General features: G+C 35.0%; 1 protein-coding gene and 1 long non-coding RNA gene across 26 annotated transcripts in view; both read right to left on the bottom strand.

Moving 5' to 3' along the window:
* Positions 1-10,597, bottom strand: part of LOC149534980 (tRNA (guanine(26)-N(2))-dimethyltransferase-like) — a 116,182-nt gene extending 105,585 nt beyond the window's left edge. For 20 of the 25 annotated variants that reach the window (XR_016357754.1, XR_016357762.1, XR_016357753.1 and 17 more), the window contains exons 1-3: positions 9,950-10,593; positions 8,271-8,471; positions 8,023-8,122 (exon numbers count right to left, since the gene is read on the bottom strand). Coding sequence is in view for 15 of the 25 variants with exons in the window: in XM_089806547.1 (XP_089662673.1) it covers positions 8,023-8,122; positions 8,271-8,471; positions 9,950-10,527 (879 nt within the window). In the remaining 10 variants the exon portion in view is untranslated. Of the gene's footprint in view, positions 1-1,475; positions 2,151-2,270; positions 2,451-7,908; positions 8,123-8,270; positions 8,472-9,949 lie in introns of those variants that run through there. The other 5 variants (XR_016357757.1, XR_016357756.1, XR_016357764.1 and 2 more) reach the window with 3 other exon arrangements.
* LOC149534981 (uncharacterized) lies at positions 3,498-6,569 on the bottom strand. Its single transcript, XR_016357766.1, has 2 exons — positions 6,005-6,569; positions 3,498-5,744 (listed from the first exon to the last, which is right to left on the bottom strand). It is a non-coding gene; the product is annotated as an uncharacterized LOC149534981 (long non-coding RNA).
* Positions 10,598-23,863: the final 13,266 nt, after the last annotated feature.

Here is a 23,863-nt window from a genome sequence, read left to right as displayed (position 1 = left end):
AGAATTTAGGACATGATGGAGTCCCCACTTGTGAGCCTTTTTTCACCCTTTTGCACTATTAATTTTCTTACACTGTTAAGATAAAAAAAAATCCTGTAACATTTTACAATACTATTCTGTATAGACCAGTTGAAATGATTTCATCTCTCGGTGTTTTAATAATTCAAATTATTTATTCTATTTTACTATGTTGCAGAGATTCATTATCCATACTGAAATCAGTTTGTTGAGTTGGAATACCAAACAGAGATGGCAATCTCAATTTCTCAAATGTAGCTTTAAATGACTGTCAGTGGATTTTATTGTGATGAAGAGGTTTCATGGGATATAGTTGGATGAGAATGAGTGATATGGTTGCAAAGAATATGTGTATAATGGGAAGACTAATGTCAGAAACGTAATAGTAATGATGATGTCAGCAGCTAGCACAAATAAACAGAATTTGTGACAGAGAACTAAATCTGTACAAAGACAGAATATTGTTTCCAAAATTATTTATGAGGTCTGTGGAAAGATTGGGATTATGCCAGCCTGATAGGTGTCTGAGGATGCCAACAAGATGTTTTATTTCATATGATTTTTGGGTCTGTCCATGGAAGCCAGTAAACCTATGCCTTTTCAGGCTGGAATCTGAAATGAAGGAGCTCTGAGAGGTTTGAAGGTGACCGACCATTAATCATAGAATTATGAGAAAAAGGTACTGTGCTGGGACTTACTTCAGAACCTATCGATGAAGTCGGGTCCAGAAATAATAATGGAGAGGAGTTACATTGAAAGCTACAGGAAGAAAATATGTGAGACCATGGAACAAGGAAATATTATCTCGAGTATATGACCAGATCAAAGGAACCATGTTATAAAAAAAAAGCCATTCATAATAAGCTCCAGTATTAACAGGCAACTAAATTATTGACACAATATCCATAAAATATATATATTGTTCACATTTGCTGTGTGAATATTCCTGTGAGCTCGTTGCCAAATATTCTTAAGAGGAATTATAAGCAGCGGTTGCAGACATTACAACTAAGGAACATACTCAAAATCCCGATGGCAATAGAGTTAATCAATATGCAAATCATGAGCCTTTTAACAGTGATATGCAAATGAAGATTTTAAGGCAATTACCTATGCTCCACGGAGTTTCTGGGACAGGGACGTTTTAGGGGACAAGAACGTGTTTCCAGTACGAGTAGAGGTTGAAGCCAAAATTTAAGGGACGGCTATAAAATATAGGGGATTTTTTAAATTTTTATATATGGAGTATTAGACTTTAGAAATATATTTCAAATATGCATATCATAACATTGATAAACCATTCACCATAGAATACATGGAAATTGAAAACTATCAAGATTAAAATCAAAATGAGAATATGATATGATGATATATCTGAATATCGCATACAATTAGCAAAAATGCCCAAAGGCTCCCAGTATCAATGTATCATCATCATGCATGAAATCAAAATGACATAAGGAAAGTAAATACTAAAAGTGTAAATGAGATGTCCAACTCCATAATAATCAAAAGCAATAATGTATCTAAGTATCTGCAAAGTGGAAAGCCAAATATATGGCTATCCTCTAGGAATCTAAATCTATATCTAAATCAAGATCAATGCCAGTCTCTTCCTCTGAATAACTGGCAAGGGTAGGCAAAGGGTCCTCATCCAATGGAACACCAAGCAACCCAAGAGGTGTGTTATCCTCATCAATTTGCAATGCATCCTCGGGATTAACATCACAACATAGTGCTGGAGTCTATCGATACTCAAGACTCTGTCGCTCCTATAGTCACAATACACTGTGAACAACCACAAGCTTCTCCGATCGTCTAGAGGTAAGGTTGTTCCTCCTGACCGATTGGAGGAAGCTATATGTAGACCAATTCTTCTCTGTAGCAGAGGAACTCGCAACTTGTGAGAGAAGACGGATGGCAAGATCTTTCAGCTCAGGTGCGTCTCTACCATGCCATGTCCACCATCCAATCGGGTCCCTTTGAGCTAATGTAGGTCTATCAGTCCTCGCCTCTGATCTACCAAATGTTGGACCACAAAGATTGGCAAAGTCAAACCATTGCCCTCGAATTTTTGCAGCATCCTCTACATTATACAATTTTGAAAGGGCCTTGAAGAAGCCCTCCTTCACCTATATTGAGCAAACAAAAATTTAGAAGTTAGAGTTTATAATTTATAAACTTTACAAATAAAATCAAAATTTTACAAACATATTATAAAATTAGAAATCTTAAACATAAATTAAACTCACCTCCTCATCACTAGAGGGAGGCACTCTCCTAGGCCTTGGTGCATATCATTTCGGATTGACTGTATAGGCTGCCATATGAAGTGGGGTGTTCATAGTGTTCCACCTTTTCATTACAATGGGCTTAAGATGCTCCTCATAGAACTCCAAAGTAGGTCCCTTCTCTTTAATAGCTTGCTTGATCTGCCCAAGCATGTTATTAAAGGTCTCATAAATCTCTCCAAGGCTAGGAGAGTCAGTATCAACATATCTAATGACCTGCCCAATAGGGTCAATGAAGAAGCAAATGTATCTACAAATGAAAGACAAGTGAGAAACATCATATGTTCAAAAAATCAGCAAGTGCTTTAATCAGAAATATTTTTATAATTTTATTAAATCAGCAATGACAATTATGATGTCAATTATTTAAGTTTCTTACCTCATTGTGGTCCACCAGTTCTCATCTAGGATTCTTCGTCTGACAAATCTTCCATCCGGGGTGCTTGATTCATGCCATGACAAACATGGATTGTAAGGCCTCTTGGACCTCAAGTATCCTCTCCAATATAATTAAGTAGCTAGTATATCGAGTCTCCATAGGCTTGAGGAATTTTTTTTGGAAAATGTCCTAAATAATGAAAGAGATGGGTGATGATTACAAATAAATATTTGCACGTCTCTAGCCTCAGACACCATAGTCTTTATCCAATCAATTTTCCTAAAGTCCTTCAAGGTGTTATTCAATGCATGTACGCAAATGGGGTCCAAAAAAAGTGTCTATAGGTGCTCTCTACTATCAATTCAGCTGATTTACACACTCGAGCTGAATTAGTGATTATTTGCACAACATTTGAAAACTCTACCTCTTCTATAGCATCCTTCAAAATCTGAAATTGGAAAGATGCATCCTTCTTTTTTCCCAAACAATTAATGGCTCTAAGAAAATAGGCCCCTTCTGTACTAGTGATAATAAGATTGATGAGTGGTCGATGTTTGATCGCTCCAATCATCCATGATGATAAAACATCCATCATTCATCCATGTTTGTCTCATATCCTCCATCAAAATGTTTACCTTTTTGTACTCTTTGTCAAGGATAGTGGTGCGTAATTTAGTCTCTCCTAGTGGTACAAATGAGGGACCAGCAACATAAATATCTTTGTACATTTGTTTATAGAATGAGGAACAAGAAACATGGTATGGTATGCCAGCAACAACAAATCTGCCAGTGGACTCTTCAGCTCTCTCTTTTGCTTGTATGTTAAATAAATCAGCCACATTGGTATCTCTCTTGGCCTTTCCCTTCCCTTTAATAGCACTACTAGTAGGAGTGAGTGTGGGAATGAATGAGGGTGTGGTGTGCTACCTATAGGACCCCAGATTTCAATAACTCCCCCTCCACATACAACCTATTGCCTTCAAGTTTTTCATCATCCTTAATTTTTTTGCAACCTTTCACCCCTTGCCCACCTATCCATAAAAGATGACAATACACTCTTGTGTAGCTCCAAAAGAATGTTTCTTACATATATGGCACTCTTATTCCCTACTACCCTTTGAATTTTTTTTCTGATTGTTGTCTATTTTTGTGGCAAATTGTAGGAGAGGTTTCTTAGGGTTGAATGGATCTTTGGCATATTTTTTAGGGCTTTAGAAGGGCACTCAAACGGATTAGGCATTGCATCTTCCGCAGGGATATTTTGATTTATGTTATGCTCAAACGAAGAATCATCCATGGCTGCCCTAGGTCTTTTTCTTGGTCTTTGTAAATGTGACACTTGAGTTTCTTGCATGGCAACATCCATGCTATCACTACTTCCCTCACTCTCACTGCTGTTCATGTTTTTGCCTTTGGATTATATAATGTATTATACAGCTGCAAGTTGTGGGAAAAAAAACATTTCAATGTTCCATTCAACATGCCCTCTCTATGTCATTAGAAAAAATGAAAAATGGCAACAAATAATAATAAAGTTTGATTCAAACAGAAAGAAAATAAAAAATATACCTAGAATGAAGAAGAAATGAAGGCAAAACCTCCTCTTGCATCCAAAATGCACTCCTCTTTGGCTGCTACTGTTTTCCTCTTCCTCTTCCCAACTTGCCAAATAACTCAAATGAACAAAGACTCGACTCTTTTTGTGTTTTAAAGCCAAAGTAGGGTTTACAATATTTTATAAATACCTAACGTCCATGTGGGGACCGCATGGATGGGAGACAAAGCCAAAAAAAAAAAAAATTTAACTTTATTCAACGCTGACCATGTGCTGGGAAAAAGGGGACGGGATGGGGTTTCGAGGATGCTCGAGGGACAGGAATGGCTTCCCTAGTACGAATTTTCGTACCCACGTTTTCAGCAAAACAGGAAACGATGTTTCAGGGACGATACCCAAAATTGCCCATTTAGCATGGCACAGGGGACTGCCAAAAGGGGTACCCGCATCCCCATTTTGTACCCGGTACAAGTACGAGCGTAAAATCCCAAGAAATGCGTCCCCGTGGAATAAACAAGCAACAAAGACTAATTATCCCATCTTCATCATTACATATAGGATGAGGTTGAGGACATCGCATGTTGAAGATGGGCGAACTAGAGTCATGACATGTGCATGGTGTTGAAACAAATAACTTCACTTATGAGTTGTTGAATTCTCTAGCCAGAACAATTAGAAGAATATCGTGCCCAAAAATCCACCGCAAAAAACCCTATGAAGAATTGCTTTTACAAATTATGGTTCTCAAACAAAGAATGTTTGGAAGACATGTTTTTGGTGATTCTAGAAGCCGTCGGAGACCACCCTTCATCCATGAAAGCCACGAGTCATGTTGGTAGCAACTCTTCAATGATTTATATCTAATGATATGTCATGTCTATTGTAGGTATGAAGAATATACGGGAGAGAGAAAAAGCAGATATATGGTTGGAAGAGCCCAAGCAGACTAGGAGATTGGATGTTGTGTAGCCCGATGATGAAGGGTGCTCCCCTTGATACCATAAACACATAACATAAACAAAGAAACAATAGTAATTGCGAGAACAAAATATGGGCATCTTATTATTGCCGCAAATGCAAATTTACAGAATTCACAATTACAATATGCTAACCCACATGGGCGCCTTTATTACAGTAATCTGCAAGACAAAGCTGCGAACTATCACCCAAAGCTATCCTAGACAATGTTTGAGCATTTCTTAAATAGGCAATTTTATGTCACCCGGAAAGGTTCTAGACATTCAAACTTAATACCTAGGGCTGACTAACCCTAACAATACATACATATAAAGTCAACCAAATACATTTTTGACATTTATTTTGGACGTTTTGGTTGGCCCAACTTCGAAAGACCATAACTCTTGAACTGTTGCTCTTATTGGCTATTATAACTACTTTTTGGAAACCCCAACTCCTGATTTACAAACCCGTACTAGCGCATGTATCCATCTGTCGAGTTTTCAAACCTCATCCAAGCACTTTAAGGCCTCCAATGGTGACCCTGAAATTTATTTACCAAGCAAACCAAAATCCGCAATAAATCCATTAATACGCATGATATGGCACTAAGCTTCAATTGGTAGGCTAATATATCCAAGATAAATATCCACCTCTGAAATTAAGACATCCCGAGCTCATATGACAAACTTACTAAAAATAGTAAGTTCCCAGAAATAGTAACCCCCCTATCTACTAGTCCTTGTTAAAATAGAAAAGACTGAAAATAAAAAATATTTTTGGGTGATGCAAGATTGCTCTTACACCCAGGATGCTCCTGCATCATCCGACTTGACTATCTCCAGAGTGAGGAATTCAAATCCCCTGTGTTACTTGTGTCATGCAATGTATGCCCCTGTTTATGTCATGGCTCCAAACATTTGAGGATGATTACTCAACATTAGTTTTAATCCCTTAAAATAAAACCAAATTATATTACATGATATAACAAGCGCTCGCAGTATATAACAAAGAATTAGTTATTTGTTATAAACGGGAAAGTATTTTTGAGAAAGGATTCGCATCCTTTGGTTTGCTATAAATATGTAATGAAAAACCAAAGGACAGACAATAGATACAATTCATATTCATATACAAATTTTTACTTATCTTATGCACTTTGATATATTTTATTCTTTCAATGGTAAAGAGATGGATTTTTGAACTAAGCTCGTGAATTCCAGATTATTGGGTAAATACATTTATATGCGATTTTGGAGTCAAACTGCATTGGATGGATCATTCATAAGGAGTGTCTCCAGTGCAATTTTATTTCTGGCATGATCAGTAAGAAGTATTTATTTTATTTTATTTGCATAAAGCTTTAAAATTGAAATTTTATATAGTTTCATCCTTTATAATTATTTTTTAAAATTCTATAAATAATTTATATGATAGATAAGTAGACAGGATCAATTATAGCATTTTAAAATCGAACATCATAGATATAGTGAAATATTTAATTGTTTCTATATCTACTTCTAGTTTGTCTCCGAACCATAGGAATTAAAATACATTCTAGACTATTTTAAAATTGCATCCATATATTTGATCCATTGCATCTTGATTACTAAATTGTTTATAATTGATGTGCGTGCAATTTTATAAAGTTGTATATTTTAAACTTATAATACTGACTCTATCGCCCTTCGACACTGGTCTTTATGTTATTCATAATTCATAATCCGTATGCTGGCAATTATTTCATATCTTTCCTTTGAATAATTAATATATTCATTTGTTGCAATCATCTATAATAATTTTTTTTATTTAAAACATTCTCACATCTATACAATCATTTACTTTTGTTATTAATTCATAATTTGCAAGTTACAAGCTTTCTATAATTCTTGTCATTTTGGAAGCTTTCATTATATTTGTATTCTAACCAATCTGCTATAAAGATCTTGGACTTAAGTCATTTGTTAAGGATAAGTATACCACCTTGGCCTTGTAGAGCTAGAAGTGCAAGGAACTCGGATTATATTATTCAATTCCGTCAAGTTGGCCATAGCCGATTGGATATTCCAACATCGAATTGGCAAGACTCGTAGGATTCCAATCTGTGGTTTCGAGAACCAACAAGACGGTTGACTGCTATGGCTTGGCTGAGTTGGACCTTCGGTGAATTGATTCAATTCTTTAAAATTATAGAGCTGGAAATTAACTTTTTTTGATATACCAATCAATAAGTATACCACCTTGGCCTTATAGAGCCAGAAGTGCAAGCAACTCGAATTATATTATTCAATTCCGTCAAGTTGGCCATAGCCGGTTGGATATTCCAGCATCGAATTGGCAAGACTCGTAGGATTCCAATCTGTGGTTTCGAGAACCAACAAGACGGTTGACTGCTATGGCTTGGCTGAGTTGGACCTTCGGTGAATTGATTCAATTCTTTAAAATTATAGAGCTGGAAATTAACTTTTTTTGATATACTTTTTTTGATATATTATTCAATTCCGTCAAGTTGGCCATAGCTGGTTGGATATTCCAGCATCGAATTGGCAAGACTCGTAGGATTCCAATCTGTGGTTTCGAGAAGCAACAAGACGGTTGACTGCTATGGCTTGGCTGAGTTGGACCTTCAGTGAATTGATTCAATTCTTTAAAATTATAGAGCTGGAAATTAACCTTTTTTTGATATACCAATCAAGAAAAATACCTACATTATTGAGAATATTTCCAATCCAGCAAGAACATCTATTATTGGCTACATTGTTCCAAACATAGCATTCTTGTACAAGTCTTCTAACAGCATTGGATTGAGTAAAAGAATCCACCTTTCTTTCAGAGCAAGGGCAAAACATTTGACCCATATTTTCCCAAGAAAATGCATGCGAATCTCCACATATCCTGCAATAGCCAATGAATCCATAGTGTCTGCAACAAACAATAGAACCTGAAAATTATCTTCTTACCAAGTAGACTGTACCAAATCTCGATGAAAAAAAATAGTCCTTCCGTCACCTCAAAGATAGATTAGAAAGACAATGAAGTCAATGGAACAGAAGAAAATAAAATTTAATACCTATTTTTTAGAGGCTTTCCATGAGCCACTTGAAGCATTACTCTGAATACTGGTCCATGATAGGAATACAATGAAAATACAGGTTTTGCATTCATGTTCCTTGTAGCAGCTTCTCGCACAGCTCCTCCTATCAGCATACGCAAACCAATCTCATTGGCATATGGCATGGGCCTTATAAATGCGCCGTATGAGGTCAATGCACTAATACAGTGAAATGCCAGCATTAATTAGGCAATTACTATTGGAGATGACAATTTTTTTAGCCAGCAATGTTTCAAAGAAATATGTTTCTTTCATTCCAAAACCACTAATATAAGAATAAATTTGCAAGTACTCTTACAACTTTGCATTTGCAAAAGGTTCAATTCTGGATTCTTCTTAAAACATGCCAACAAAAACTATTTTTTGTGTAATTCATTAGTTACGAAGCCATTGCAGATAGCAGTTTTCTAAGAAAACCTTACATACTTGCTGATACATTAAGGGAGTTTGTTTAAAAAAGTTAGTGATATAGAATGTGTACTTAATTTTGATATTACTCCTCCATGTATTAGTATAAGAGAAATATATATATATATATATATATATATATATATATAATTTCTATTCCAGCAGCCAAGAGCATTGTTCATATTCACATATAATTCAAAATCAGTTTTGATTGTTATTTTTATTTCTTACATTAACTGTTCAACCATATAAGTTACAATCAATATGTTCGATTCAAAAATAATAATTATACACGACCATCCCAAAACACTTGTCATACCAACTCCAACAAAAAATATTTCAATTACAATATACAAATTAATCTTAAATATTATAGAAGGGTTTCTTCTCAATAGAGTGCGGTAATATCAGAATTTATAAGATTGTACTAAGCTTATATGAGATTAATGTGACCCTTATTTTTTTTATTAGCTACATTTGAGCTCAATTAAACACGGCCCGGGATTATGAGATCTAATACAACACAGAGAGAAAAATATAGCTTCAGTTTTGTGTCAAAACTGACGGTATGAATAGATTTCCTTTAGTAAATCTAAATAGAATGAATTTTAAAAGATTCGACGTGTGAATTATGAAACTCCAACTCCATTTGAACATGCTTCCCAACTCCAGTGAATATGTATAATGTATATTACATTAATTAAATTACTCCTTCCCCTTTCATACTCAAACAATTACTCCAGTGACTATCTGTATTACATTGATTAAATTAAATTAATTTTTTTCCCTTTTCTACTCGAACAATATATCGAATCAAATTTTATTTTATTTTTTATGTTTGGAGCTGTGTACACATGATTATATTGGTTTAAATAACGCTGTTCTTCTATACTTCTACAATCTTACAGAATATGTCCATACAGGTTTATTAACTTGAAAACATTTTAATTATGTCTATATTTTTTTCAAATACGTAATTAACAGAGCGCTTTAGAATGTCGGTAAATCAAATCTGCCATAGCGTAAAGTGCCCACCATAGTTAACTAACTATTTTTATGTGCATCTTTCCATATCAAATAAAATGCACTCCACATTGTAACTTGTAGCAGAAGTACTTGATAACACGTAAAAACGTATAAAAACCCACAAGATAATTCGTAGTTGTGCAGATTTTTTTAGCACATTATACTGTAAGCTGAAAATCTGTGCAAAAAGGTGTGAAACGTACTTGTGAGGGCGATGACCACCAGAAGAAAAGCCATCAGTGGAAGTTAAATAGAGAAGGCCGTCGTGGCGGATGGCGGAAAGAGCAGAGGCGAAGAAGGAAGAGGAGCTGCCGAAAGAGTCGATGTCAATTAAGTCATAGTAGTCGTCGAGAAGATAGCGGTGGCAGAGGAGTCTGTTGGCGTCCTGGTGAGAGAGGAACCAGTTAGAGGTGGGAATGTTTGAGAGGTTGGAGAGGATGGTGGAGGACGTGTCTTCGTTGGCATCGTTGGCCCACACAAAATCAGCATTGGCCTGAGTGAGGTATCGCAGGGCTCGCACTCCGCAGCCACACATGGCGTCAATCACTCGCAGCCTCCCACTTCTCCTCCTGTAAACAGCGGCCGCCAGAACCCCCATGTCTCTCCCTTCCCTGCTCTCCTTCCTGAAGAACCCTCCTCCCACCAAAAACCTCACTCCCCTCTCCTCCTCCTCCTCCTCCTCCTCCTCCTCCGCCCCTTCCCCACTGCACTCTACCATCCCCCTCACCCCCACCACTCCCCTTCCCCTTCCCCTGCAGGGCGACAGGTTGAGGACCCTCATTCTCCTTCCCCCACCTCTTCTGCCTCCGCCATGCAATACTAGCAGCTGATTGGATTGTGAGTGTCTCTGTTCTCTGATCCAAAAGTAAATTTCACGTTGTTTTTTAACTTATATTTATGATTTCTCTCCCTATAGCCCCCTTTCTCTCCACCCCATCTCTCCCTTCCCTTCATTCTTTTACCTCATCTCTCTCCCTCCCCCTCATTCTTTTATTGACTTAATCATATCAACTTAGTTATATTTTACTCTTAAGATAAGAGACTCATATCAATACTAGCATGCAAGGAGATATCTCAAAAAACTTTCCCCTATAAGACATTTCTCTCAAAAACTCTCTTCCCCCTTAAGACATTTCTCTCTCACTCTCTTTCATATTGACTTAATCATATCAACTTAATTATATTTTATTCTAAGTAAGATAAGAGACCCATATCTATACTAGCATGCAAGGAGATCTCTCAAAATTTATTTTCCCCAATAAGACATTTCTCTCAAAAACTATCTTCCCCTTACGGCATATCTCTCAAAAACTAACTATCTTCCCCTTACGACATATCTCTCAAAAACTATCTTCCCCTTAAGACATTTCTCTCTCACTCTCTTTCCTACTCTCTCTCCACCCCATATGTCTCAACAACAATATTTGATTCCTGAGATAATTTGATTAATTAAATAAAACTATAATAATGTCATATATATTGGGAATGCTATAGACTATTCTTAAAGTATTATTAGTTAAGCTAGCAAAGTATTATTTGAACTAGAATGTCATTATGATCTACTACTATTATTAAAATTTATTTTAATAATACATACAAAAAATTAAATTAAATATTCAATAAGTATTCTTCAAATATTTTAATATACATTTTCTATTGAACAAACCCTTGCAAAAATCACAAAAAATCTATAAAATTCAGACTAAATTTATTGTGTACACATCAATAGTTCTATAACCTTTATTTTAATAAAATATTTTACAACTTTAAAAAAAGTTTAACAACTAAAACTAAAAACTAAAAAAATAAACAAACTATATTAACAAAATAAAAGATAATTCTCAATCCTATATGCATTTGATTTTTTTACTTCATGGTCAGTTCTATTATGATCACTACTAAAAAATGGATTAGAGTTGTACTATTTTTTCACAAATCTAAAAAGAATAATAAAATAAAATTGATAAATTTATGCCTCCACAAATGTATTGTTGGTTAACAGATTGTCTACCTCGAATACTTGTTTTACCTTTTCTCTTTGTGCCTAAAATCATAGAAAACAAATGTTCCCAACAGTTAGGAAGTTGGCTTACATCATTCATAACTTCCCTCTAAATTGCAAGGTACATCTAACAGGGGTATGCTCTTGAGATGAGAGCATGAGAGGTAATAATCAAACCTTCCATATCTAAGAAAATCTCGGGCATAAAATTAGACTACAAACCATGAATGTGTGAACTTCTACTTCTCCTCCTTCATACCTCTATATGCAACTAACCACACTTATACTTGAAGGATTCACACGATGTGATCAATTTATTCTTAAGAAAATAACAAAGCAATGAAAGTAAAGATAAATGAATTACAATAACACTTAGATTACTTGTTGATTTTCGAATTTTAGAAAAGGCTTCTACTTTGCCAAACTCCAACAACCACACAATTCAATTAACATTCCATCCATCATGTGTAAGACAAATAACCACTATAGCTAATGAACAACAAATTCCAATAAGAATCCTTGAGACTCACTCAGTTGTCTTAGCAACAGGGTGAGAATCCACACCAAAAAATTGTCAATACTTTCTATTAGATTTCAAAATGGTACATATAGGCCCTTGAACTTCCAGTCGTTACAAAATTACATTTCATCAAGAAGAAGAGAGAGAGAGAGAGAGAGAGAGAGAGAGAGAGAGAGAGAGAGAGAGAGAGAGAGAGAGAGAGAGAGAGAGAGAGAGAGTTGCCATTTTGATAGGACAATGATTATAAAAGGTCAGGAAGAGGAAGCGTCAACATTCCCTTCACTAGCCTTTTTAGCATTTTCTTGGCTTGATTGATGGGCTTTCGTAGCTACCAAGATACCTACCAAGCCATCACCATTAGGGACGAGCACGTTGTTCAAACAAATCATCTAGTATCTGTGATCTCTCACCAATTTTTTGAGTGCGTCGGACTGCACTTGCATCTTCTCTAAAGCCTTAGCCAACATCTCATCCAAAGTAGTTAACTTGTGGAGTTCAAAAACTTGGAAATTATAGGGGAGAAGTGCTTTGTCAATAAATTCTTGGTATGAGGTCTTCATGTGCTCGATGTCAACGGCATCTCCACTCTTGCTTATATGAGACTCTATATGTAGGTCATTGAGTTATTTGTAGACAATTCCTCTTCCTTCTTCATAGTTTCATGCACTTTCGTCAAATGCTTTGGCCCTAAGGATGTTTTCCTTCTTAAATTTGAGGGACTACATCCAATGCTTCAAGGGCTCTTGGCATGTCTTCAATATCCCCAAACTAACAGCGACTATAAAACACAAAGCAAAAACAAAAAAATAGCTATAATAATGAAATAAAAGATAATTCTCAATCCTATGTGCATTTGATTTTTACTTCAAAGACAATTCTATTATGATCACCATAAAAAATGGATTAGAGTCATACTATTTTTCCACACATCTGAAAAGAATAATAAAAGAAAAATGATAGACTTATGCACTTAATCGTATATAATATAATACCAATAAAAAAAATTGTATGTAATAAAATAATTTAATTTCCTCTCTTCCACATAAGCATCGATCTAATAATGTAAACAATAAATGCTCGCTTAATAAGGTAATGCCTTGACTTGCTTAATTTGGTAAGTAATACATTAAACAATAGATGCACCTGTCTTTGTGCCAACATTTTCTTATGTTTAATTAAGATAGAAACCATTTTGGCTATGACATGACAATTCTTGCAAACTAATAGCCTATCGACTAAATATACATTTGATAATATAAAGATACAAATTAACAAATCTAAAAAGTGTTAGTTAAATATTGACATATGGTCTTCATTTTGAAAGAGTAACTGCATAGATATAATTTTTAACTCAATATCATAAAATAAGAGAATTATATATATATATATATATATATATATATATATATATATATATATATATATATATATATATATATATATATATATATATATATATATATATATATATATATATATATATATATATATATATATATATATATATATCATTAGCATTATAAAACCTTTTTTATAGTCTAGGTTCAATGTGAACACCAGTGGAAAAAACTTGGCAAAGAAAACCTAGGGTCTTGCTTAAAAAATAAATAGAAAAGGAAGTTTCCCCTTATTTACAATCAACAACCCTAACTAGGGAGTTTGAGGTTAATTTTCTATTACAATAATTTATTTTGATTACATAAAAATAGGTTTTAAATGACCCAGAACCTTGTACAAAGTATCATAGAAACAAGAGCATAGAAGTTCAAACAACAAAAGGTCTCATAACCAAAAGAGAACACACAAATCAAGCCAAAAACAAGAGGCCAAAACACAACTATGCATAAAAAGATAGCAAAAGAAAAGCAAAAAGATAGCCCTAGGATAGCTACAGAGTCTTCAGAAGGTCTGTTGCTTGGTCTGCCAGGATGTTCATATTATTGCAAATGCTTTCATGTCATCCAACTTTTTTGCTTCCGCACCTTAATTCTTCTTGGAATTAGCCCTTGTGCACTTGCTCAAGCCCTGGTCCTCTTTCATAGCATTAGAGTCTTGGCTTTTGCTCTATTCCAGCTTGTTCATCAAGGTGTTAAAGTTGTCAGCCATGGTCTTCAATATATTGCAGTTCTAATCTACTAATTTCTTAACTATTTTTTCCAAGTTACCCACTCTAGTATCCAACTCACCCATCCTTTTTTGAAGGTCTTTGCCCAACTAGTCTAAATTTCTGTTCTTGGCTTCAAGTGGTGGCATGCACTTCATCAAATTCCTTACCTCTTCTACATTGCCTATAACCTAAGAAAGTTTGTCTATGTGTTGACCGAATATTCTCTCCCCCTTGCCGTCTTGCTAAGCTAATCCAAATCCCTTGATATGTCCTACATTTGTTGCTTTAGGGTACCAATATCCTTCATCATTATCCTTAGGTTCCCTAATATTCCCTTTAGAAACCCCTGATCATCCTCATCTTTGTTACCCTCAAGGAAGTCCTTGTGCTCCCCTTGTTTGTTTCTATCCAACTCCATCTCCTTGAGATCTCTCTTGATATCCACATCCTAAGCAAATGCTTTTTTCCTTTTTCTTTCCACCCTCTTAATTAAGAGTTCATCATCAAAGGGGACAGAATCTCTTTCAACATTCTTTCCCTTGTTTTTTGTAGCCTTGCCCAAATTTCCTCTCTTCTCAATACCCTTTTTCTGCCCCTCCTCAAAATCACTATCTTGTTTCAATTTCATCTCATTTTCCTTCCTGTTCTTCCTAGATGAGCTCCCAGGATCACCTTTCTTTCTCTTCTTCATTTCAATCTCAGCCATTTCGTCCTCTGTATCCTCATCAAATTCCTCCTCCATTTCACTTCCCTTTGTCTCACAATCTAAAGATTTATTGCTTTGTCAAGGCCTATCCACCTTTTTGGATTTCGAAAGGTTCATTATTAAAACCATTAACCCCTCATTACAGGTGTGATCACCCCAAGATCATTTTGAATGGCTAGAATAGAATTACCCAAAGATTGTATGACGTAAAAGGGTAAATTTATCCTAACCCTATGCCTAAAATGGTTAACCAACATGAAATGGTGTCCATATATCTTAGTAAAGTGGTCATCTAAACTAAGATACTCTATCACCACAAACATAACAAATCTCCAGGGGCAAGAAATGGAGCCAGGGATAAAGTAAGAATTAGCAATTTTTACCAACCTGTTGCATTCCTTGATCGAGTCCACAAAATCTTCAACTACCTGATTTGAAAGCTTCTTGTCCTGGTAGAAGTTAATTTACCCTCCATGTCGAGCCCTGTAGCTTTAGCAATGATATCTTTAGAAACCTCCATGCTCTGATTCCCCACTAGGATACTCTCATCTTTCCATGTTTTGATAAATTGTTGGATAATGGTAGCATTACTACCTTTCAATTTCTCCATATAGTCTGTAAAATTCCCTTGCTCCAGTACGTCCCAAATCTCACTCTTCTTCTTCTTCCACTCTTTATAGCTTGCTAGTTCAATTCTCTTTCTCCTTCTTCCCATCTTCTTCGCACTAAAATGATGGCTCTCGCTTCTAAAAAAAAAAAACCTCTACAAAAGAAGACCAGAGTTAAAATCGTAGCCAAGGATTTTAGTGGGAAAAAAGACCCACAATCCGTGTGGTATTGAATGATAATAAACTGTCCTTCTCATAATAACTCGTCGCTTCTCAATCCTGCCCATATCATTATTACTCTTTGGTGGCATATTCATCATTCATAAAACAATTTTGTTTACTTCTAGCTTTGTCATGCTCAATCAATAAAATCCCCTCAATAGGGATGATATCACTTTGATTATAAATTAGCTTTTCATCAATCTTGCATGCCACATTAGCCACCCAATCAACAACTTGATTGGTTTCTCTATAGTTGTGAGTGACAACACAATTTTCAAAGGAATTAATATGATCAATGGCCTTGCCTATAATATTAATAATAGTCCAAGAAGGATTAGTAACTTTATTAAGACAATTAATTATATTAAGAGAATCCCCCTCAAGCCAGATATTCTTCAAATTCAAACTTTTTGCATGGTTAAGACCATAGAGGGCCGCACTTGCTTCTGCCACATTGTTACTTTGAACCCTAATAGGAATGGCCATTCCACCCACTTTATCCCCATTCATATTCCTAATGATGATACCACAACCTGCTATTCTTGGGTTGCCCTTTAAGGCCCCATCAAAGTTAATTTTATACCAATCCTCTGGAGGACAATCCCATCTTGCTAGATCCCTGAGGTTGGGACCATTTTGCATCAAACTAAAATCATTCAAATTCCAATTCTGAACCACTGCTTCTTCCCAAGCATTCTGAGCTTGGTGCCCTTTTCCACAAGATCTGATATTCTCAAACACCATATTCTTAATCTTGTAGAACAGTTGACCTGGATTAGTTTCCTTACCCCTAAACACCCTATCATTTTGTTCCTTCCAAATGCCCCAACAAAGGAATGGAAGTGAAAAATCCCACAACCTAATAACAAAAGTATTAGTAGAGGGAGACTTCCAACCATTGAAAAAATCTTGAGTTGTAAGGGGGAAAACCCTGGTAATATTCGGCAATCCACAAACCTTTCCCATAATCTTCTAGTATAAGAATAATGAATAGTCAAATGATTAACCAATTCATCAACTTCCTTATAGAAATAACATCTGTTGACAATGTTAAACCCTCTCTTCAACAAGTTGTCAATAGTCAAAATTGTATCCTGCAAAAGAATCCAAAAAAATATGTTAACTTTAGGAGTCATACCTTTAAACCAAGCTTTGGCCTAGCAAGGTTCTTGATGTTCTTCAAAAGTATTAGCATACACCAGACACACAAAAAATAACCCATTGGGATTATATTTCCATATTAGAGTATCCTACTCTTGGCTTAAAAAGATAGCATTCATAATCTTGTTGAGATCATTAACATTTTTATCCACTCGATTGAGATTAACCCAATTATTCTCCTCCCAATAGTTTTCAACAAAAAATCCGAAGAGATTCTTGCACTACTCCATAAATTTGTTCCATTTTTTATCAGAACTGAGGGGATGATCAAGAATCCAAATATCATCCCAAAAAAGAACAGTCCTCCCATTTCCCACCTTCCATCTAAACCCTTTATTAACAATCTACTTATTCTTTTGAGCATGTTTCCAAATCATTGAACCCCCTTGTAAAGTCTCATTGTTAAGGAAGAGATTAAGATCTTGATTCTCCCTATTATATTTGTCATTCCAAATATCTCGCCATTATCCTTCCTCTTTATGCCATCTCCATATCAATTTGGCTAGCAAAGAATCATTCATAGAAGCAACTCTTCTAAGCCCAAGGCCACCTTTATTGAAAGGCATGCAAACTTTCTCCCATGTAATCAATGCCAATCTTTTCTTTTTTTCCATACCCATCCATAAGAAAAGCTTTTGAATTTTTTCAATTGCCAAAGCAAACTTTCTAGGGATCTTAAAAACACTCAAAGCATACAACGAAACATTATGTAAGGTGGATTTGAGAACAATAACCTTACCAACTTGACTGAGGAGGGACCCTTTCCATCTAGCTAACTTCGAATGGATTTTATCAATCAACAAACTCCACAATATCTCAGGTGGATTCAGACAAAAGGGTAAACCTAGATAAGAGCCTAGCAATAAAGTACCAATCTCACAACCAATAATTCTTTTAATTTTATTCTACCGGGCTCTTATCTAGGTTTACCCCTTTGTCTGGGTCCACCTGAGATATTTTGGAAAATGTTGATTGATAAAATCCATTTGAAGTTAGCTAGATGGAAAGGGTCCATCCTCAGTCAGGTTGGTAAGGTTATTGTTCTCAAATCCACCTTACAGAATGTTTCGCTGTATGCTTTGAGTGTTTTTAAGATCCCTAGAAAGTTTGCTTTGGAAATTGAAATTTTTTTGAAGCTTTTCTTATGCACGGGTATGGAAAAAAAGAAAAGATTGGCATTGATTGCATGGGAGAAATTTTGCATGCCTTTCAATAAAGGTGTCCTTGGGCTTAGAAGAGTTGCTTCTATGAATGATTCTTTGCTAGCCAAATTGATATGGAGATGGCATAAAGAGGAAGGATAATGGCAAGATATTTGGAATGACAAATATAATAGAGAGAATCAAGATCTTAATCTCTTCCTTAACAATGAGACTTTACAAGGGGGTTCAATGATTTGCAAACATGCTCAAAAGAATAAGTAGATTATTAATAAAGGGGTCACATGGAAGGTGGGAAATGGGAGGACTGTTCTTTTTTGGGATGATATTTGGATTCTTGATCATCCCCTCAGTTCTGATCAAAGATGGAATGAATTTATGGAGCAATGCGAGAATCTCTTTAGATTTTTTTTTGAAAACTATTAAGAGGAGAATAGTTAGGTTAATCTCAATCAAGTGGATAAAAATCTTAATGATCTCAATTAAAACCCTGAGCAAGAAGAGCCCTAGAGGACACGGGTCTAAATCTTTAGGCCAGGGAGATGAAGAGCACAATGAGGAAGGGGAGGATATGAAAACTAATGAAGAGGATTATGAGGAAGCGAAAACTAAGAAAGAGGAGTTGATGGCTAAAAAATAGAGGAGGTCTAAAGAGGAGGATGTAGAGGGGATTTTGGATTTTGGGCCAGAGATCTCTGTCATTTCTCTTTCCCCTATTCATCCTCAGGAATAGGACAAGGAGAAGAAAGATGCTGAGGGAGGAGAGGTGGTAATTAAGGATAGGCACATGGCCTAGAGAAATTTTAATGTAAGAACTTCCAAAATGGGTATTGTTAGAGAGGCTATGAACCCCAAAATTATAGAAGAAAAACAGGGTCAGCTCAAGTTGGAAGATCTCATTGATCCACCAACGGTGGCTATTACGGATAATGCAAGGGAAACTAGCATGAGTTTTCTTAATAATGCTAGAAATAGTATGATTGAGAATTTCAAGTCAATCAAATGGCTTTACCATGAATTGGAGGAGTTCAGAGAAAAAATAGGCTAGCTGGAAAACAAAAGGAAGATGCTAGATTGTGGAAACTTGAATGAACAAGGGGATTGACTCAATTTGGTTGAAAAGAGAATCTAGAATTTGGAAAACTACAATCATAATCTAGCAAATCAGATGATATCCATTCTGACTTCTATCGATGATAATATCTCGTCCCTTACTAGAATGTTGAAAGCCAGAGGTTTTCCAGATGAAAATGAGGAAAAGGACAAAGAAAGAGCTAGAATGGAAGAGGACATGACAACTGACATTACCTTTAGTAGCATGGATTGGGATGGTTAGAAGAAGTAGGAGCAGATGGCTGAGGAGATTAACAAAGCCCATGAAGAAATGAAAACAATGCAGGAGCTTGAGAGAAAGACAAAGGATTAACTTTGGTTTTTCTTTTCCTGTCTTTTGGACTATAAGACTGCTGTAGGTTTTTGGTTTGTTGGCTTTTTGTTTATCTATTGTATTGGCCCTTTGGTTGGCTTTCGTTCTTTGGTTGGGCTTTAACTACTTATTATTAGCCTTTTGATATGTTTAACTTTCGGGTTTGAGGATCCCTGTAAAACTTGTTTTTCTTATAAAAAACATTAATGAATTATATCACACTTTTATTCTAGTTGATAAATTGACTAGAAGCTTGCCCATAATCCTTAAGATCTTTCCTGATATTTCTTGCATTCCTAACCAAAGCTTCTCCCATCACTATAGAGTCATCCACAAATTGTTGATGAGAACAAGTCAGTTCTTTAGATAAAGGTTTGAGCCCAACAAAATCCCCAACAGACACCATTTTCTCCAAAAATCTACCTGAACATTCAGCCATGAGGATGAAGAGGATAGGTGAAAGTGGATCCCCTTGCCTCAAACCACGAGAAGCCCAGAAAAAAGGAGTTGAACCATTAACCAGAACAGAGAAGGTGGCAAAAGAAACTAGCATAAGGACCAACTCCCTAAATATCTTATTAAACCCAAAAGCTTCCAACCCTCTTTGTAAAAAAGCCCAATCCACCCTGTCATAAGCTTTAGACAAATCAAGTTTAAGAAGGAACCCCTCTTTCTTAGACATGGCAAGGGAATAAATGTTCTCATGCACTGAGATGATAGACTCCAAAATCTACCTACTAGGAACAAAACCATTTTGTTGTTTGGAAATCAGATTAGGAAGAAAATATAGAATTTTGAGAGTTAGCACTTTAGATATAACTTTATAAAAAGAGTTACAAAGACTAATTGGTCTAAATTGATCCATACAATCAACACCAAGATTTTTAGGAATCAAAGCAAGGAAAGTACCATTCAGCTCCTTGAGAATTTTTCTTGATCCAAAAAACTCCTTAACCCCATTACAAATATCATCTTGGATAATAAACCAATATTTGCAGATGAAAAGGAAAGGGAACCCATCTGGCCCTAGTTCCTTGTCTACATCAAAGGAGAAGATAGCCTTGGTAATTTCATCATTAGACAAAATAGCAATAAGGAATTTATTATAATCCTCTGAAATACAATTTGGGATGAAGTCCAGAAACATATCCTTATCTAGATTGGGATCACCTTTCAAAAGATTACTGAAAAAATCCTTGGCTTCCCTTTTTATAATCTCCTCATCCTTAGTGGGAACCCCATTAGCAATAAGTTTGGAAATTTTATTGGCCATTCTATGCTTCAAGGTAGTCATGTGAAAGTACTCAGTATTCTGATCTCCTTCCTTCAAAAAAAACTTTTCTAGACCATTGTCTCCAATACATCTCCTCCTTAGTGATAATATCATGCACCTTAGTTAATTTCACACTTTCCTCTTCCCTGGATACAATCCCATAACCATCAACCTGAATACTATCCTGGATCTCTTTAAGTTCCTCAATAACCTTCCTTTTTTTGTTAAAAATGTTCCCAAAGGTTTCCCTATTCCATCTTTTGATGTTCCTTTTAACATTTGTTGTAACGCCCCACCAAGGGATCCAAAAGAAATAACCTAACGTTTTACTAAGTTGGTAGCATTCTTTTTTAATTTTAAAACATGAAAGATAAACCATTCACATCAAACACATAGTAGCGGAAGCAATAACATACATACAACTAAGAAAACATGCATAACAGGTTACCTTCCTTAAGGATCCCATGACGTTGAATCACATTTAAATCTAATCTAATACTAAGTCCATCAAATACCACATACATATAAAAGAATAGTGAAAAGTCCAATGTCCAATTAATATACATTTGTTCTGAGTGCCTCTTGGCAAATTAATTCATAATGCTCATTCATCCATTGTACATGTCACATGGTATGAAAGGCTTAAAAGAATATACATATGTAAAAATAGAAATATGTCATCCTCTTTGGATCCATGATACAAGAATAATAAAGTAAATGAAACCATCCACCATACATGATACATTCATCCATCAATAAAGATATAACATCCATCATAAAAGATATAACCACACATCATAATGAACCATGAACAAAATGAAGATCAATGCCAACAAAGAATGCTCTAGCCATGGTGTCTCAAACAGATATCAGTGGTAAGAGTGAAAAAGCACTACCACCCGACTGTGTGGGACCTAAATGGCCCACTCCTACTGCGCTGAGGAGATAGTCTCAAGTCCCAAATAAGATATCAAACCACATAAAATAGATACTCTCTAAGTCTAGGAATCCTAAAAGTATACTAACTCAAAGGTTCCAACATAGATCGACATCTAGACCCAGAGGCACACAAAGACACGTAGGAAACCTACTATGCAAGCAGGAAAGTGTCATCGCACAAATCATGTTGGAAGTTACCCAAGCAATCTCCTAGGAATCCCAAGTCCCTAGTGATCCTTGAAGCCACTAGTATCCTCTCGTACTGATGAGGCATACTATGGAATGCAAGGTTGTAACCAAGCATTCTCCCTACTCCCATCCTAGTCTGTACTAGCACTCGAGGCATGGGCGAGAACATAAAATTATCTTATTAGGTTCATTTAAGTCAATATTTAGGTGAGATGTTTTCACTTATTAAACAACTTACAATTGGTTTACTCTAGCAACCTCTTAGGGCCCGGACCCCCATTGCAAGCCACTTCCTGACACTACACATAAATAACCTACCCTAGGCTCATGAAATCAAAATTCAAAGAATCGTAATAAAATCACCTCAACCCTATATGAGTGATGAAAAAGCAACAAAAGATAATCCACAATATCCATCGGTTCCCAATGAGCAACCAGAAAGCATCCCAAAATAACACTGATGAAGACTCCACAATGGTCAAGTCAAGCATGTCACAACATGAAATCATCAAGAACAAATCACTCAAAACACCTTAGTCTTCTCAAGTGACTGGAAAGCAAATCAAATATGATTGATCAATGACTCAAAAATGGTCAAGTTAGGTATCTCAAATACATACACCTCAGTTTCATGTAAGAAAAACTGGAAAGCAATAACAACCAGTAAATACATCCATCATAGAGCATATCAACACAACACCATGGTTGGGTTTAGAAAGATTGAGAACAAACCATCATAACATCACAATCACATAACCCCCGAGCCTCTAGTAACAACCTAAACTGGTCAACGCTAGAACAAACCCCAAAACCCCAAAACATAGACAACAGAATAGTCACATAGAAAACAAAATCATCACACAGTTGGGTATGAATGATAATATATTGCTTAGTTAATATAAAGTTTAAGTTCCAGTTTCATGTATGTCTTAAGTAATAAGTTTTCGCAATTAACCCATTTCTATATTTAAATGATTGTAGAATTACCCTATAAATAATCTAAGGATAATCTTTTATTTTATTAAGTTATAAAAATAATCCTTAATGATTTAAATAAAATAATTACGACTTTATTAAAATCATTAATTTGTTTTTTTTTTTAACATCATTCATTAAACCCTCATTAATAACTTCCATTATTAATAAATCTTATTTAAAACATATTAAATTAATTAATAATTTACTTAAATATATTATATTATATTATATTAATTAATGTTTTATTTGAATATATTACATTTATTATTATTATATCCAATTATAAAATATTAATAAAGTTTAATAATAAATGATATCATAAATTTAATATGATAAAAATTTAATACAATTTTAAAATATTAAAATTTAATCACATAAAAAAATTGAATTCAAACTATATTAAAAAGAGGATCATATATATTAATTTTTTTTTAAAAAAAAGTTTAAAGCGATTTAATCGCCGCTGCGTTTAATGCAGTGCAGGGGCTGTTGTTGTAGTCATCCTACATCAGCAGGTACAACTGCGTAGAACAGTCGCCTGTTCAATATATATGAAGGGGGGTAGGGGGTGGTTAAACCTCCCCTCTCCAAATTCAATTTTTTTTTTTTATAAATAAAACTTTATTAATATTATCATGTTATATTAACATTTAAATTAAAATTTATTTATTTTATAAAAATTATAAATAAATAAATTCATTAAACAATTTACTTTTTTTTAATAAAAAAAATTGATTTCATCTATACACTGATGGAGAAAATATTATTAACCATCCAAATTTAACTTTTCAACCCCTTCTCGATTAAATCCTATGTTCTTTAATTT

Source organism: Cupressus sempervirens, chromosome 10 (assembly GCF_028749045.1).
Source record: "Cupressus sempervirens isolate cs-2001-9-10 chromosome 10, ASM2874904v1, whole genome shotgun sequence".
In the NCBI taxonomy this organism is placed as follows: Eukaryota; Viridiplantae; Streptophyta; class Pinopsida; order Cupressales; family Cupressaceae; genus Cupressus; species Cupressus sempervirens.
Note: the sequence above shows the minus strand (reverse complement) of the source record. Positions and strands in the feature narration are given on the sequence as shown.